Source organism: Eschrichtius robustus, chromosome 4 (genome assembly GCF_028021215.1).
Source record: "Eschrichtius robustus isolate mEscRob2 chromosome 4, mEscRob2.pri, whole genome shotgun sequence".
Classification (NCBI taxonomy): Eukaryota; Metazoa; Chordata; class Mammalia; order Artiodactyla; family Eschrichtiidae; genus Eschrichtius; species Eschrichtius robustus.
The window spans coordinates 11,357,051-11,376,603 of NC_090827.1; the positions used below are offsets into that span (position 1 = coordinate 11,357,051).

Below are 19,553 nucleotides of genomic sequence, written 5' to 3' on the forward strand. Positions count from 1 at the left end.
AGATGAATGTCAAAGAGCTTATCCCCATGTTTACTTCTAGGAGGTTTACAGTTTTTGGTCTTAACTTTCAAGTCATTAATCAATTTTAGTTGATTTTGGTGTGTGGTATAAGATAAGGTCCCAGTTTCATCCTTTCGCATGTGACTGTCCATTTTCCAACACTGTCTATTGAAGAGACTATCTTTTCCCCATTATATATTCTTGGGTTCTTTGTCAAAAATTAATTGCCACATTTGTTTGGGTTTATTTCTTGGCTGTCTCTTCTGTTCCATTGATCTATGTGTCTATTTTTACACCAGTACCATACTGTTTTGATTACTGTAGCTTTGTAATATAGTTTGAAACCAGGAAATGTAATGCCTCCAGCTTTGTTCTTCTCTATCAAGATTACTTTGGCTATTTGGGGTCCTCTTTGGTTCTGTACAAATTTTAGGATTTCTTTTTTCTATTTCTGTGAAAAATGTCATTGTAATTTTGATAGGAATTGCATTGAATCTGTAGATCCCTTTAGGTAGTATGAACATTTTAACAATATTAATCCTTCCAATTCATGAACATGGAATATCACTTTATTTTTATTTTCTTCGTTTTCTTTCATCAATGTCTCTTATAGTTTTCAGTGTATATATTTTTCACCTCCTGGATTAAATTTATTCCTATGTATTTTATTCTTTTTGATGCAACTGTAGATGGGATTGTTTTCTTAATTTCTCTTTCTTTCTCTTTATTTTAATTTTTGAATTTTATTATTATTATTTTTATACAGCAGGTTCTTATTAGTCATCAGTTTTATACACATCAGTGTATACATGTCAATCCCAATTGCCCAGTTCATCACACCACCATCCCCCCCCCCCCACGGCTTTCCCCCCTTGGTGTCCATACTTTTGTTCTCTACATCTGTGTCTCAACTTCTGCCCTGCAAACCGGTTCATCTGTACCATTTCTCTAGGTTCCACATACATGCGTTAATATACGATATTTGTTTTTCTCTTTCTGACTTACTTCACTCTGTATGACAGTCTCTAGATGCATCCACGTCTCCACAAATGACCCAATTTAGTTCCTTTTTATGGCTGAGTAATATTCTGTTGTATATATGTAACACATCTTCTTTATCCATTCATCTGTCGTTGGGCATTTACGTTGCTTCCATGACCTGGCTATTGTAAATAGTGCTGCAATGAACATTGGGGTGCATGTGTCTTTTTAAATTAAGGTTTTCTCGGGGTATATGCCCAGTAGTGGGATTGCTGGGTCATGTGGTAATTCTATTTTTAGTTTTTTAAGGAACTTCCAAACAGTTCTCGATAGTGGCTATATCAATTTACATTCCCACCAACAGTGCAAGAGGGTTCCCTTTTCTCCACACCCTCTCCAGCATTTCTTGTTTGTATTTTCTGATGATGCCCATTCTAACTGGTGAGGTGATACCTCACTGTAGTTTTGATTTGCATTTCTCTAATAATTAGTGATGTTGAGCAGATTTTCATGTGCCTCTTGGCCATCTGTATGTCTTCTTTGGAGAGATGTCTATTTAGGTCTTCTGCCCATTTTTTGATTCAGTTGTTTGTTTTTTTAATATTGAGCTGCATGAGCTGTTTATATATTTTGGAGATTAATCTTTGGTCTAGTGATTCGTTTGCAAATATTTTCTGCCATTCTGAGGGTTGTCTTTTCGTCTTGTTTATGGTTTCCTTTGCTGTGCAAAAGCTTTGAAGTTTCATTAGGTCCCATTTGTTTATTTTTGTTTTTATTTCCCTTTCTCTAGGAGGTGGGCCAAAAAAGATCTTGCTGTGATTTATGTCAAAGAGTGTTCTTCCTATGTTTTCCTCTAAGAGTTTTATAGTGTCCAGTCTTACATTTAGGTCTTGAAACCATTTTGAGTTTATTTTTATATATGGTGTTAGGGAGAGTTCTAATTTCATTCTTTTACATGTAGCTGTCCAGTTTTCCCAGCACCACTTATTGAAGAGACTGTCTTTTCTCCATTGTATATCCTTGCCTCCTTTGTCATAGATTAGTTGACCATAGGTGCATGGGTTTATCTCTGGGCTTTCTATCTTGTTCCATTGACCTCTGTTTCTGTTTTTGTGCCAGTGCCATATTGTCTTGATTAGTGTAGCTTTGTAGTATAGTCTGAAGTCAAGGAGTCTGATTCCTCCAGCTCTGTTTTTTTCCCTCAAGACTGCTTTGGCTATTCAGGGTCTTCTGTGTCTCCACACAAATTCTAAGATTTTTCATTCTAGTTCCGTAAAAAATGCCAATGGCAATTTGATAGGGATTGCATTGAATCTGTAGATTGCTTTGGGTACTATAGTCATTTTGACAATATTGATTCTTCCAATCCAAGAACATGGTATATCTCTCCATCTGTTGGTATCATCTTTAATTTCTTTCATCAGTGTCTTATAGTTTTCTGCATACAGGTCTTTTGTCTCCCCAGGTAGGTTTATTCCTAGGTATATTTTTCTTTTTGTTGCAATGGTAAATGGGAGTGTTCCCTTAATTTGTCTTTCAGATTTTTCATCATTAGTGTATAGGAATGCAAGAGATTTCTGTGCATTAATTTTGTATCCTGCAACTTTACCAAATTCATTGATTAGCTTTAGTAGTTTTCTGGTAGCATTTTTAGGATTCTCTATTTATAGTATCATGTCATCTGCAAACAGTGACAGTTTTACTTCTTCTTTTCCAATTTGTATTCCTTTTATTCCTTTTTCTTCTCTGATTGCTGTGGCTAGGACTTCCAAAACTATGTTGAATAATAGTGGTGAGGGTGGACATCCTTGTCTTGTTCCTGATCTTAGAGGAAACGCTTTCAGTTTTTCACCATTGAGAATGATGTTTGCTGTGGGTTTGTCGTATATGGCCTTTATTATGTTGAGGTAGGTTTCCTTCTATGCCCATTTTCTGGAGAGTTTTTATCATAAATGGATGTTGAATTTTGTCAAATGCTTTTTCTGCATCTATTGAGATGATCATATGGTTTTTATTCTTCAATTTGTTAACATGGTGTATCACATTGATAGATTTGCATATATTGAAGAATCCTTGCATCCCTGGGATAAATCCCACTTGATCATGGTGTATGATCCTTTTAATGTGTTGTTGGATTCTGTTTGCTAGTATTTTGTTGAGGATTTTTGCATCTATATTCATCAGTGATACTGGTCTGTAATTTTCTTTTTTTGTAGTATCTTTGTCTGGTTTTGGTATCCGAGTGATGGTGGCCTCATAGAATGAGTTTGGGAGTGTTCCTTCCTCTGCAATTTTTTGGAAGAGTTTGAGAAGGATGGGTGTTAGCTCTTCTCTAAATGTTTGTTAGAATACACCTGTGAAGCCATCTGGTCCTGGACTTTTGCTTGTTGGAAGATTATTAATCACAGTTTCAATTTCAGTGCTTGTGATTGGTCTGTTCATATTTTCTATTTCTTCCTGGTTCAGTCTTGGAAATTTATACCTTTCTAAGAATTTGTCGATTTCTTCCAGGTTGTCCACTTTATTGGCATAGAGTTGCTTGTAGTAGTCTGTTTGGCGGCTTTGTATTTCTGCGGTGTCTGTTGTAACTTCTCCTTTTTCATTTCTAATTTTATTGATTTGAGTCCTCTCCCTCCTTTTCTTGGTGAGTCTGGCTAATGGTTTATCAATTTTGTTTATCTTCTCAAAGAACCAGCTTTTAGTTTTATTGATCTTTCCTATTGTTTTCTTTGTTTCTATTTCATTTATTTCTGCTCTGATCTTTATGATTTCTTTCCTTCTGCTAATTTGCGTTTTGTTTGTTCTTCTTTCTCTAGTTCCTTTAGCTGTAAGGTTAGGTTGTTTTTTTGAGATTTTTCTTGTTTTTTGAGGTAGGCTTGTATAGCTATAAACTTCCCTCTTAGAACTGCTTTTGCTGCATCCCATAGGTTTTGGATCATCGTGTTTTCATTGTCACTTGTCTGTAAGTATTTTTTGATTTCCTCTTTGATTTCTTTAGTAATCTCTTGATTATTTAGTAACGTATTGTTTAGCCTCCATGTGTTTGTGTTTTTTGCGTTTTTTTCCCTGTAATTCATCTGTGATCTCATAGTGTTGTGGTCAGAAAAGATGCTTGATATGATTTCAATTTTCTTAAATGTACTGAGGCTTGATTTGTGACCCAAGATGTGATCTATCCTGGAGAATGTTCCATGCACACTTGAGAAGAAAGTGTAATCTGCTGTTTTTGGATGGAATGTCCTATAAATACCAGTTGAATCTATCTGGTCTATTGTATCATTTAAAGTTTCTGTTTCCTTATTTATTTTCATTTTGGATGATCTGTCCATTGGTGTAAGTGAGATGTTAAAGTCCCCCACTATGATTGTGTTAACTGTTGATTTCCTCTTTTATAGCTGTTAGCAGTTGCCTTATGTATTGAGGTGCTCCTATGTTGGGTGCATATATATTTATAATCGTTGTATCTTCTTCTTGGATTGATCCCTTGATCATTATGTAGTGTCTTTCCTTGTCTCTTGTAAAATTCTTTATTTTAAAGTCTCTTTTATCTGATATGAGTATTGCTACTCCAGCTTTCTTTTGATTTCCATTTGCATGGAATATCTTTTTCCATCCCCTCACTTTCAATCTGTATGTGTCCCTAGGTCTGAAGTGGGTCTCTTGTAGACAGCATATATATGGGTCTTGTTTTTGTATCCATTCAGCAAGCCTGTGTCTTTTGGTTGGAGCATTTAATCCATTCACGTTTAAGGTAATTATCGATATGTATATTCCTATGACCATTTTCTTAATTGTTTTGGGTTTGTTTTTGTAGGTCCTTTTCTTTTCTTATGTTTCCCACTTAGAGAAGTTCTTTTAGCGTTTGTTGTAGAGCTGGTTTGGTGGTGCTGAATTCTCTTAGCTTTTGCTTATCTGTAAAGCTTTTGATTTCTCCATCGAATCTGGATGAGATCCTTGCCGGGTAGAGTAATCTTGGTTGTAGGTTCTTCCCTTTCATCACTTTAAGTATATCATGCCACTCCCTTCTGGCTTGTAGAGTTTCTGCTGAGAAATCAGCTGTTAACCTTATGGGAGTTCCCTTGTATATTATTTGTCATTTTTCCCTTTCTGCTTTCAATAATTTTTCTTTGTTTTTAATTTTTGCCAATTTGATTACTATGTGTCTCGGCGTGTTTCTCCTTGGGTTTATCCTGTATGGGACTCTCTGTGCTTCCTGGACTTGGGTGGCTATTTCCTTTCCCAGGTTAGGGAAGTTTTCGACTATAATCTCTTCAAATATTTTCTCGGGTCCTTTTTCTCTCTCGTCTCCTTCTGGGACCCCTGTAATGCGAATGTTGTTGCGTTTAATATTGTCCCAGAGGTCTCTTAGGCTGTCTTCATTTCTTTTCATTGTTTTTTCTTTATTCTGTTCTGCAGCAGTGAATTCCACCTTTCTGTCTTCCAGGTCACTTATCCATTCTTCTGCCTCAGTTATTCTGCTATTGATTCCTTCTAGTGTAGTTTTCATTTCAGTTATTGTATTGTTCATCTCTGTTTGTTTGTTCTTTAATTCTTCTAGGTCTTTGTTTCTTGCATTTTCTTGACCTTTGCCTCCATTCTTATTCCAAGGTCCTGGATCATCTTCACTATCATTATTCTGAATTCTTTTTCTGGAAGGTTGCCTATCTCCACTTCATTTAGTTGTTTTTTTGGGGTTTTATCCTGTTCCTTCATCTGGTACATAGCCCTCTGCCTTTTCATCTTGTCTGTCTTTCTGTGAATGTGGTTTTTGTTCCACAGGCTGCAGGATTGTAGTTCTTCTTGCTTCTGCTGTCTGCCTTCTGGTGGATCTGCACAAATTTTTGAAAAGGTGTTCGGGAATTCCCTGGCAGTCCAGTGGTTAGAACTCTGTGCTGCCACTGCAGGGGGCACAGGTTCGATCCCTGGTCAGGGAACTAAGATCCTGCATGCCTCGAGGCGCAGCCTAGCCAGCCCCACAAATGCATAAGCCAATTCCTTGCAATAAATCTTCTTAATATAGGTCTCCTACTGATTCTTTTTCTCTGACTGACAGATTTTGGTACTGGAGGTGGTTCTAGAGGACGAGAATCTTAAGGATGAGTTTCTTAATTTCTCTTTCTGCTAGTTCTTTGTTTTTAGTTTCCATTTTTACGTACAGTGAATGGGGTATTACTCAAAGTAACATATTAAAAAAATTAGGGAGTAAACCATACAGCTGTTTGGGAGGAGTATATCAGTGCAAAGGGTATGGGGTAAAGATTCTGGGGCTGGAGCATGCCTGCAATGTTGTAGAAACAGCAAGAAGTCCAGTATGCCCTAAGCAGAGTGAACAAGGGGCTGGAGGGCAGTAGAAGATGAGGTTAGAGAGATGAACAGGTGAGCAATGGGAAGCCCCCTGTGTGGGGGTCGGGAGTAGGGTCATATCATGCAGAACCTGGTAGCCCACTACCAGGAAACACATCAGCTTTAGGATTAGAGAAGCTATCGTGATCAATCTCACTTATGTTTTCAGTGTATCATTCTGGTTACCGTGTAGAAAATAGACTGTGTGTTGGTTGGGGAGAGGCAGGTGGGAGTAGGCAGGGGCAGGAGGCTATTAGGAAGTATTGCAGTAATCAAGGCAAGCCCTGATGGAGTTTGTGCCAGGAAGTTAGTGCGGGAGGTGGTGAGAAGTGATCACATTCTGTATACAGTTGAAGGTAATGAGGACAGGATTTGCTTATATGATTTATGTGAGGTGTGAAGAAGCCAAGGATGACTAGAAAGTTTTAGAGGCTTCAAAGTGATTATATAGTTAAGTAAAGGACCACTGCTAATTCAAAAAGTTTTCTGTGATTGAGAATTGTTGAATGACCCTAAGAGTTTTCCATTTACTTTCAATGGGACATTTATAAAAACTACATTTAAGCATTTGTATTAATTTTTATTTATTTCTTTTTTAAATAGTTCTTGCCAGTAGCCTCAGTCCATACCGTGAAGGAAGATTTGTAGAGAGGCGACTGCGATCCTCGTCAGAAGGAACTGCAGGGGGTAGCAGGATGATTTTGAAACCAAAAGATGGAAATGTGGAAGAAGTTAATAGTCTAAGAAAGCAGAGAGCAGGTTCATCATCTTCAAAAATGAACAGCATGGTAAGTGTATACATATGCCTGCATATAACAAAATAATCCCATCTATTACAGGCAAGTTCATGCTCCTTGCACAATGAAAACAGACTGAAGAATAATCCCGTATATTACTGGCAAGTTCATGCTCCTTGCAAATTGAAGCATCATATTTTTTGTTGTTGTGTTTCTTTTTTTAAGAAATTGAAATATAGTTAATTTACAATGTTGTGTTAGTTTCAGGTGTGCAGCAAGGTGATTCAGTAATATATGTATATATACTCTCTCAGATTCTTTTCCATTATAGGTTATTACAAGATATTGAATATAGTTCCCTGTGCTGTACAGTAGGTCCTTGTTGCTTATCTGATTTATATATAGTAGGGTATACACATTAATCCCAAATGCCTAACTTGTCTCCTCCCCATCCCCTTTGGTAACCATAAGTTTGTTTTCTATGTCTGTGAGTCTGTTTCTGTTCTGTAAATAAGTTCATTTGTATCATTTATTTAGATTCCACATATAAGTGATATTATATGATATTTGTTTTTCTCTGACTTACTTCACTTAATATGATAATCTCTAGGTCCATCCATTTTGCTGCAAATGACATTATTTCATTCTTTTTTTATGGCTGAGTAATATCCCGTTGTGTGTACATGTATGTGTATATATATATACACATGTATATATATGTATATGTATGTATATATATATATGTATATATATACCTCTTCTTTATTCATTCATCTGTCGTTGGATATTTAGGTTGCTTCCATGTCTTGGCTATTGTAAATAGTGCTGCTGTGAACATTGGGGTGCATGTATCTTTTTGAATTAGAGTTTCCTCTGGTTATATGGCCAGGAGTCAGATTGCTGGATCATGTGGTAATTCTATTTTCAGTTTTCTGAGGAACCTCCATACTGTTTTCCATAGTGGCTGCACCGACTTACATTCCCACCAACAGTGTAGGAGGGTTCCCTTTTCTCCATACCCTCTTCAGCGTATGTTATTTGTAGACTTTTCAGTGCTGGCCATTCTGACTGGTGTGAGGTGATACCTCATTGTGGTTTTGATTTGCATTTCTCTAGTAATTAGTAATATTGTACATCTTTTCATGTGCCTGTTGGCCATCTGTATATCTTCTTTGGAGAAATATCTATTTAGGTCTTCTGCCCATTATTTGATTGTTTTTTTTTTTTTAATATTAAGCTGTATGAGCTATTTGTATATTTTGGAAATTAATCCCTTGTCGGTATTATCGTATGCAAATATTTTCTCCCAGTCCATAGGTTGTCTTTTTGTTTTGTTTATGGTTTCCTTTGCTGTCTAAAAGCTTTTAAGTTTAATTAGGTCCCATTTGTTTATTTTTGCTTTTATTTCCATTGTTCTAGGAGACAGATCCAAAAAAATATTGCTGCGATTTATGTCAAAGAGTATTCTGCCTGTGTTTTCCCCTAGGAGTTTTACAGTGTCTGGTGTTAAATTTAGGTCTTTAATCCTTTTTCAGTTTATTTTTGTATATGGTGTTAGAGGATGTTTTAATTTCATTCTTTTACATGTAGCTCTCTAGTTTTCCCAGCATCACTTATCGAAGAGACTTTCTTTTGAAGGAAAAATTGGTTTGCATAGTTGATATCACAAGTCAGAGAGGCTAAGTTTTCACTTGAGACGCTCATGGGTCAAAACACATAGAAGCACACCAGGATAGCAACCCTTAAAACCTGTCTTTCTTGCTTCCATGGAAGGTTTGACATTCTCCATCCTAGAGCAAGACCCTGGGATATACAGTCTTAAGAAAAACGTTGATCATGAAGACAACCTCTGACATCATCATTTCACACCATTTCTCCATCTCTAGCCACCTAAAAAATGTCCTGTTGTAAACCACACGTATGCCAGTACCACCCTTAGACCCCTTAGTGCAGGGGTCCCCAACCCCTGGGCCATGGACCGGTACCGGTCTGCAGCCTGTTAGGAACTGGGCCACACAGCAGGAGGTGAGTGACGGGTGAGTGGAAGCTTCATCTGCCGCTCCGCATCGCTCCCTGTCACTTGCATTACCACCTGAACCATCACCCTGCCCCTGGTCCGTGGAGAAATTGGCTTCCATGAAACTGGTCCTGGTGCCAGAAAGGTTGGGGACTGCTGCTTTAGTGGATCCTATTCTTCCTGTCTTTCTATAGTTCCCACTTCATATAGGGTGAGAATCCTTGAGGGTCAAGGTGATATGCGCATCCAAAGCTTTAACACATTCCAGGCGACCGAGATTCCAGATTCCTGGTTCAAGTTGCGGAAGCCTGCAGATGAGGGTGGAAATGGGGTATGTATAGGAGGGTGGGGTCTGAGCTTGCACTTGTGAGCTGGGGTGTCTTAGAGGTACTTGTATTAGCTCCCTCACAGTGTAAGATACAGCGAGGGTGGGAAAAGATGTGAGTAGACTGCAGCCCGGGAGGTCCATGAGGCCTCAGGCCTCACAAATATTGGGATGGGCTTGCCTTTTGGATTCAGTTTGCTCCCTTTCTCACGTGTCCTTTTTCAGCAGTGTCTTTGATTTTCTAGTATTTAACACTGTTTCTTTGAAAGGATCTATCTACCTACCTACTTATATGTGAAAAATGCTCGAAGCTAAATCACTTATATCTATATATCTTAGACAGTTATGTTTCAAATGAAAATATTAGGTCATCTAGTCCTGACAATTGCAATGTGAAGAAGCCTTAAGATACTGAGGCAACACTGAGTGATAGCAAAACCATTGTGTTTGAAGTTAGAGGTTCTAGCCATTAAGTGAGGCTTGGCCAGATTTTAATCTTGGACAAATCGTCTACAGAACAGCAAACGATAATGGGTTTCTTGTTTCTTTTATGCTAAAAAATGGCTATGTATGTGTGTATTTATATTTGCATATATAGAAAGATATTACATTATATTATATTTCATCTTTCTGTTCTTTGCATTGAAAATATTATATTATTATTGTTGCAATTGATTTTTTTTTGTCTAAATACAAGAACATGTTAAAATAGATTTCCAATTGATGCAACATTAAAAGTTATGGCTAATGAATTATTGTGAAACATTTCTCTTCACCAAATTTCTATTATTCCTTTTTAAAGATGTATTTATATTAATAACTTTGCCTTGTTTATTACCTTTGCCCAAAGCTGGGCCTTTTACTTATGCTTTTTATATCTCGTGTTTTTCATACTACGTTTATATAATTCTCCTCATAACATCACAAAATCATTATTCTTCTCCTCAGATACACTTTCAAGATTTAAAATTTTAAATGTCAAATATAAAAATGTGATTTTGTTAATTTATTTGAGGCTTTTTATAAATTTTCAAAAAGTATACCTGCAGTGATGCAGATCGTCCACTAGATGGCAGGATTACACCATCGCCATGGTAGTGGAACCGGTATGGAGATTGGACGGAAACTTGGTTAAACTATTGTGCATGTTCACTGGATTCACAGGTAAAACTTGTTGAAATAAATACTGACACCCTTGAATTTCCACACGAAATGTATCAAAATTACTTTATGACCTTCTTCCTTAGGACTTTACAACTAATATCTCGATCTTTAATTAATTTATAGTGTAACAGTTAATTTAACATGCATACAATGTATTATTTAGCTCAGCAATATAAGGAAGAAATGCTAGGATTTTTAGGTGATTTTAGCTATATGTGAAGCAAGTGACATATGTTTCGGAATGATAGTTTTATGTGTGAGAAGATGCACACATTTTCTATATTCCTCTTCCAAAATAATTCAGGTGAATATGTGTGTTTAAGAATGCATCCATGGTTCAGTTATTCTTTTCTTTTAGAGCAATAGTAATGACATGTATTTTTAATACTTATTTGAACCAAGGGACTACTCTTAATGCTCCTCATATATTATCACATTCAGTCCTCACAATATTATGAATCGAGTGATTCTTTTACTCATCACGTTTTGCAAAAGAGTAAAATAAGGCACTAAGAAGATAAGCAACTTGCCCGAAAACACAGATAGTAAGTGGCAGAAGTAGGATTTAGATTTGGATACTCACTGTCTAACTTTAAATCCTACATGCTTTGGGGGGAATGTAATAGATTTAAAATTAATTTTTCATTTTTCTTGCATTATTTCTGTATAATGAAGTTAACACATTTAAGGCAATCTATGCTTGCTCTAAGTCTAGACTACAACCCTCTGTAAGGGATACAAAAAATAAACAAAATGTAGTACTTATTCTGGATTTAAAATGTGGTAATATGTCTTGATATGCTGATGAATGGTATCAATGTCTTTACTGAGAGATAGCTCATCCAAAAAGGAACTTTGTCACAAAAGAAGATATTTATACTTAGAAGGAACTAGAGTATTTCATATAGGTCATGAGGATTTAATTCTACCAATGGTGTATGGCTCTGTTTATTAAGATGCTGAGGTTTCCTGTGAATGACCAGAAATATTCCCTGACAGGTGAGATAGACTACAATTCTAGTGTTTTTGTACACTTTGGGGATATTTCAGTATAAAAGTGAAAGGGCAGGATGTATTAGCTCTTTGAACATCAGTGGCTCAGAAGAAATTGGACTTTGCTTAAATTTATTACAAGAAATCAATATATATGTAACAATTTGATGAGCATTCGAATTTATTATATATCTTCAAACTGCTTTAAATAAAGACTTCCCTTAATTTTCCTCTGAGTAACTTTCTTGATACTTACCTTAGGATGGTCCAAACATTTAAAAACAGCTTTTCTAGAAGTAGACTCTTTCTTTCCAGGAACTTTCCCTCCAGATTATGATGTATAAATGATTAAATGTAAGGATTTGTCTTGGTTTCTCCAGCAGCTTCACACAGTGAAGTCTAACTCCAAATATTTATGAGATCACCCCGCTCTAAAAAAGTATTAATTGAGGATAGATTTGTAGATGTTAAACAATATATAGCACCTGGCATCACTAGAGGAAGGAAAGTGCCTGAGTGTATGAGGAAGGATGAGCCAGGCTACATAAGAGCCAGCAACCTCCAAATTTTAGTGACTTTATAATATAGATTTATTTCTTGCTCTGGCTATGTGTTCATTGCGGAAGGTGCTGGAGTTCCATTCAGTATCTCCTCCTTCTGTATCCAGGCTGTTGAAGCAGCAGCTGTTGCAAAACACTGCCTTTCACTGTGGTGCAAGATCTCTGGAGGCCGCACCCCAGTAATAAATGCTTTACCTGTGAGAGGCTCACTTCATTTCCCATTGAGCAAATCTAATCACCAGGCCCAAACTTGCCACAAAAGGGGCCAGGGAGTAGTCCCTTGCATGTGTCTGGATGATGTAGACCCAGATATGTATCATGGGCACTAATGACTATGATATTCCCTAATAGTTTATTGTATCTCAGTTCTTTTAATTAGCTGAGATTTCCTGCTTACCTCCTCCCTCGCTGTTGTCTACCGGCATTTGATGGGCATAAAGTCGTTTGATTTGATGCCTCACACTGAGCTTGGTCATTGTGGTTCAGAAAGAGGAAAACGTCTTTGACGTTGAAGGATTCATTCTAACCACAAGTTTTGTCCTTTGAGATGTGCCCTCTTCCTGACTTAAAGGCCTTGAGATGTATATGTAAATTAACTTTACTTGACTCCCGGTTTGGGAATATTTCTATATTTGGAAATACTTGTTTTTATTACATTAAAGAGCTGGTTTGGAAAGTTGTGTTAGCTTTAGCTTACTCAGCAAATGCATCCACAAAGTTCCCCTGGACTATCTGTGCTGAGCGATTCTGACAGAATTCACTTATGGCCACTTTTACTCTGACAGCGTAATTCCTCTCATTTGCAGTTTGGCATCCTGTTGCCTTTGTGTAGAAACTGTGAATAGCATAGTAAAAACATGAGCTGTAGGACTTCTTCGCTAGAAGAACAGACCAGATTTATATTTGAGAAAAAAAACAGTTACTTGCGTATCAGCAGCGTCTCATGTTGTATCTTAATTCTTTGATATATTGAAATATAGAATTTAAATATTACTGACAATAATTGATTAAGACTAATTAAGCCCTATGCTAAATAGACAAGCACTTAACTATGCATTCACTTTTCTTCTGGGGCCTACTGTTTTCTCCTTTGTTAGCGTTTTCTTTATTCATTCATCCATTCATCAATTCATTCACAATTTCTTTCCATAAATATCTATTTAGAACCTACTTTGAAGATGCAAAGATGAAAGAGACAGCCCTTTAGAATTTTAGAGTTCCAGACTGGGAGATATTAACCTAATCTTATCAATACACCAGATTTAACCATTTTGACCATCTTAAAATTCAGAATGGGTGGGGCATGCTTGATTTGGATTGTGACCATTGATATCAAAAGTAAAAAAGGATGAAAAAAGGGCACATGAACTCCCGTATCCCTAATTTACCTATACTTTATCTCACATGCTCGATTGACACTGTTAATTATATACATAACTCCCTAGCGTTTTTGGCTAATTTCTAACATTGAGGGCGTTGCGAGTGCTGAGCAGGAACTCTGGGAGGCGCTGGGACAGTGAAGAAGAAAGTACAAAATTAATGTCTAAAGAATCGCTTTCAAAACATCCCGCCTCTACCATCCGCTAGGCAAAAGAGCTCTCCTGGGCTTGTTTGGTATATGCACTTTCACACGTTCATTTTGTGGCATGAAAGTTGTTGTTCAAGCTCAAAATTAAGAGCAAGTGAAAGATGATGATTATAAGATCTGATTCAAGAAGTTTCTCCTCTGAATCCTGAAATCTTAAATAAGACTTTCAAATACGTAAAAATGTGAATGGCTTTTTGAGGGTTAAAGTAATGATCTCAGCTTTTGATGTAACATTGTGAATGGAATTAAAGCTAAAGCTAATATCATTGCATGCTACAAGGACATTTAGTGAGAAAAGGAAGTCATTACTATATTTAAGAAAATGGGGGCATACAAATCATTCTCCTTAATCCTCATGTATTTTAAGAAGGAAAATCACAAGTATCACTCATTAAACATGCAATTACATTTGTTGATAAGTAGTATATTAATTTTAGACTAATAGCCCTAATCCATAATGCCTTTATTGATTTTTCTAGTTACTAATGATATCAATGTTCTTCTAAGTGTATCATGTGTATGGCACTCACCACTTAGTTATTTGAATATGTTTCATTTATTAGATTTCATTCAGTCTTTTAAACGGAAGAACTTTTGTATATATTAGCATTTCTTATAGCACTTAGTAAAGTGCCTGCTGCACAATAAATATGGGTGAATTAAAGGTAAAATTGCTAATTAGGTTGTGATATATGTTGATATAGATATGAATTAAGGCCTTTAGAACAATCACTATGTGTGGTGTCCTTATGCACATTTTTGACATTTTAACTTATTATACAAATGTACAGATGTTTCTATGATGCATTGTTTGATAAAACTGGTTTTTGATGCTAAGCACTTGATCAAGGCCATACCACCTTTGATACTGTTCTAGTAGAAGCATCATTCATTTTAGGATAATTGACCTTACAGAATGGTTTCCAGGATCATATCAGTACAATACTTATAGACTGGCCATACAAAGAAGACAAGCCGTAGTCAATTGTTTGTGATATTATTGGAGAACCCATTAGAAAAATGTAAGTTCTGAGTCAAATATGTCTATAAGGTGGTATTTAAAAATCCCCTGTGTATTTTATCTACTCCAACTCCATTTCTTATCAACTTATAGATTCAGAATTGCCTTTAAAAAAGAAGAATTGGATAAAATATTCCATTCATTTTTTTTCATCCTAGCTTTTGGGATGAGTCATTTTTGTTTAGAAGCTGTCACAATTTGTATGTTTGGTGCACAATGCTATGAATAGCTTATTCAGAGAGTTAACTCACTTCATCTTAAATGACTTTAAGAAAAGTTGTAAGTAAATAAGTGCAGTATCCTAGTTATTACTATTTCTCTTCATACAGTTCACGTGAAAATATCCATAGCACCTAATTTTTCCCTCTGTGATTACATTATTAAAATTTACTATAAATGTCTTAGTTTGTTCAGGCTGCTATAACAAAATATCACAGACTGGGTAGCTTATAAGTGACAGAAATCTATTTCTCACAGTTCTGGGGGATGGGAAGTCCAAGATCAAGGTGGCAGCATGGTTCCTGATTTGTAGCCAGCATCTTCTTGCTGTGTCTCACCTGGTGGAAGGGGTTAGGGATCTCTCTGGAGCTTCTTTTATGCAGGCACTAAGCCCATTCATGAGGGGTCCACCCTCATGACCTAAGCACCTCCCAAAGCCCCCCCCCCCCTTCTAATACCATCATCTTTGGGGATTAGAATTTCAACATATGAATTTTGGGGGAATACAAACATTCAGGCCATAGCAATAAGCAATCACATTGTAATAATAGCAATGCTAGAATATATTAAAAGCTTCATTAAGAACAATATATATTTCTATTTATTATTATTTATCAAGGAAATAATTAAGATGGACAATAGTAGAAGAAAATTAAAGATTTTTTCTCTAACCACACTATATCTAGGATACCCGTTAGACAGTTTATACCCCTCTGAAATTAAGAAATTGGAAAATTAAGGTTGTTTACCTTTTATTCTTGGGATTAGAATGCAAAGATGTCAGTTTTACTTTTAATTGGTTCAGTTCATCTCAGTTTTCTGTAAGATGCAAACTATTTTATGCCTTGTTTAGGTAACCCCATGAGCTGACACAGCTTTCATAGTGTGAGAAAGACTATTTATTGATTCAGGATCCATGGCAAATCTCTGACCATCTGAACACTGCACAGTCTGTAACATAGAATTGACCTTGAGTAAAATAACTATCTTTTCTGAGGGAATAGTCATTGGAATTTGAAGTTTTTACATTATTCTAGTTACACAATAAAGAAAAAAATATTCTTCCTAGGGTTATTCTATTATTTTGAAATCTAAATACAGCATATTAAATTAATTTTAGTAAATTAAAAAAGCCAAACAAAATTTGACTTCCAAGGTCAAGAAGTATATTATTGTAGTAGAATTATGTCTTATATTTTACATTACAGTCAGTTTATAGAAAAGATATAAATATTTTAATATATTAATATTATTTTTCAAATAATTTAACAGTCAAGACAGACATTTATAATAATCTCACAAACCATCATATTTGCAATTCAGGATAAGAAAGTGTGATTTACAAATGAATCATGCATATACATTTCACACTTTTCCTATGTGATGATCTTTTTGTTTAGTCACTCCTAATTTAGAGTAGCTGTCATTTTATCACTTTTATAATTTAATTCAGTGATCATTTCACTCTAGTGCTAAAAGTTTGCTCTGAAATTCCTCCTTTGTTTATATCTTCTATTATTCTAAGCTTGTTACATTCAACTGGAAACAACCTAAGTACCTTTTTTTTGTTCCATCTCTTAGGCTCTTTATTGTAGACGTTTGTAATTTCCTTACAGAATTATGATTTTAATGCTTGGCTAGTTGTCTTCAACACTACCCAATGATTAGTGTATGTGTCGGTGAGAAACACAAAGAATTTTTTTTGTCAGAGAAACTCAACATGAATCAGAGCTTTTATCAGTTGTCAAGAGACGCAGGTGAAGCAGGGAGAGATCTGGAATACCGTCCAGCTCCCCAGCTCCTTTCTGCATCTGGTGGGCACTGGCCCAGATTGTTGGATAAAGTTTGCATTGTTAAATGTATAGAATCACCTCATTGACACAGAAAGAGCCAATCAATATGAAACATCTCATTGTTTTTCTTTTTAATTATAGTCACCATGCTGTACACTACATCCTCAGAACTTATTTATCTTATAACTAGATATATATATATCTTATATATATCTTATAACTAGATATCTTATAACTAGTTATCTTATAACTATCTTATAACTTATTTATCTTATAACTAGTTTTCCCCTTTGACCTCATGAAACATCTCTAGTTTATACTCAAATAGTTAGATAGCATACACAGACATTTTCCAGGGAGTCATATCCCATAAATCTCTAAGTTCCAGCTTTATTTTTCATAAGCAGCCTCACTTAAACTCCCCTCTAGTAAAAACCATTTAGTTTTGTGGTTTGTTTGTTTGCTAATTAGATCAGTCATTACTGTGTTTATAAGGAGATCTTTCCGGGAAGCAGACTCCCTGGAACTCTGTCTCAGAGAAAATGGATCCCAGGCCAGTTGCTTATCTCAGGCACCAAGTGTAAGCTTTAAACACCCTCCTCCAACTATCCTGTTCTTGCCACCCACTCTTAGTCTTTTTCCCATCAGTTCCCTATTTCCTCTGATCTTAGAGAGGTATGTGTCCCTGCATTCTTTCAAAGCAGTGGTTTCTACTCGTCTTCCTGATTTCAACTCCTTACCTCCTTAAGAACAGTCATCATCAGTATGTCTCTCATGTTTGCTTCTCTGGTTTCTTCTCCATCTCTTCACCTCTGTCAGTTTACAACACTGCCAAGTTTCCCAGCCTGAAGGAAATAAACAAAAGTTAAAACTTTTCCATATCCTGCTTGCTCCTGAAGTTCTCTTCCCTGTCCCTCTTTTCCACTACAAGGCAAACTTCTCTAAAAGAATAGCCTTCTCTTGCCAAATGCATTTCCTCGCTGCCCACGGGGTCCTCAATTTCATGTTTTATTAGCTCTTGTGATGTGTAGTTTCTCAACATGGACACTGTTGACATTTTGTCCTGGATAGTTCTTTGTTGGGAGGTGGGAGAGGGCTGTCTTGTACACTGTAGGGTGTTTAATGGCATCCCTGACCCCTCCCCATAAAATGCCAGTAGAACCCTCAAGTTGTGACACCTGGACATATCTCCAGATGTTGAAACATATGCCTTGGTAGGCAGAAACCACCCCAATTGAGAGCTTTTCTAAAGTCATTAGTGACTTTGCCAGTGTTCATATTCTTTTTTTCAATCTTCATTTTTCTTGACTTCAGCGTTTCACACTGTTGAGGACTCTATATACTTATCACTTCTCCTTTTGCAGAGTTAACTCTCCTTTGGTTATTCTCCTTTTCTCCTTTCAGACTCCTTTGCAGGATGCTTTTTTCATACTCTAAACAGCTATTACTTGGCATTTGGTTCTTGACCCTTTTTTTTTTTTTTTTTAAACCTGTTCTACCTGAAAACTTAAGATGTAGGTGAAATGACATGTGGATTCCAAATGGAAAGGGTGGGAATCTCTAATATATCAGAAATCTGACAAAGCCAATATGCATTGAAAAGCACAATGTATTAGATTTATGGTAATAGAATAAGAGCTCATGAAAAAAAGCTATTTGCATAAGGAAAGTAGTTGAAAATCCAAGGACTGAAACTTTGGAGTGGAACTGGAAAAATATGCAGAGAATTGACTTTTGCCCTCATAGTTCATGGCTTCTCTCCCTTTTTCCCCCCATCTATGTTACTATCCTATTTCAGTTTTTATACACTTATATTTCAGCCTCCCTTTAAGATACTCCAAGGATTCTCAATCCTTCCCTTCTGTTTCTAAAGTCATATTGGAGAAGCAGCAATTATTGATATATCACTTAAACTAGGACCTCCCTATTAGAGTCTGTGTAATATGTTGCAGTAATTCAGTCTACCCTCACTACTATCACCCACAATTATGCTTTTTTGGGTTTTGTTTTGTTTTCAAATTGACAGCAGCTTAAGTTGAGCAAAAGACAGATAGTGGCAAAAGTTGTGTGCATTGTGCAAGCAGTGTATATTTGACCTTCCAGGACACTTGGCAGCTACCAGAGAACCACACATAGCCCACTTCTGTCTTACTCTCTTGCCTATCACTGCTGTTTCTGGTTTGTCTCCTTTGGAGCTTCCTGTGGATTGTGCCTCAGGCTGGCTGTGGACCAAGAGGAACTTGTGGTGTGCAGTGTGTGTGCTCAAAGGGGAGGGTGGAGTTTTCAGCATGATTTCAGAAGGGAAGAAAATCTATAAAATACCTTTAGTTCCCCAAATTATAAGAAAAGTAATAATTTAATAAAAATGTAGTAAATTAATAAATTCTTAAACAACTTTATAATATTTTCATGCTTTTTCACACTTCTTTTTTTCCCAAATGCCTTTAGTGCCTTCTAATATTTAATATCTTATAAGAATATGCTTTTTTATTTTCTCTTTGTAAAACTTGTCTGGAATAAAATCATATTGCTTAAGAACCAAAGGCAAACTATTTCTCCAAACACAGAAACATGATCAAAATAGACAAATTTGCAAAATGAGAGTTCTTTTTGTGTCCGTTAAGCCCGACTTTAATTTCTTAAATAAGCAAGTATGGTGTGATAAAAGGAGCAAGCAATTGGAAAGAGGGCACCAAATTCCAGTCTCATTTTTTTCACCTAATAATACTACCTACCTTATAGAGTTGTTGTAAGGATCAAATACTATATTTTATGTGAAAAGGCTTTATAAACTTTAAAGTGCTATATTGAT

At 36.1% G+C, this 19,553-nt stretch overlaps 1 protein-coding gene across 4 annotated transcripts in view; it reads left to right on the top strand.

Moving 5' to 3' along the window:
• Positions 1–19,553, top strand: part of CCSER1 (coiled-coil serine rich protein 1) — a 1,308,992-nt gene that overhangs the window by 165,933 nt on the left and 1,123,506 nt on the right. For all 4 annotated transcript variants that reach the window (XM_068542049.1, XM_068542050.1, XM_068542051.1 and 1 more), the window contains exon 3: positions 6,928–7,112. In XM_068542049.1, the coding sequence (XP_068398150.1) occupies positions 6,928–7,112 (185 nt within the window). The remainder of the gene's footprint in view (positions 1–6,927; positions 7,113–19,553) is intronic.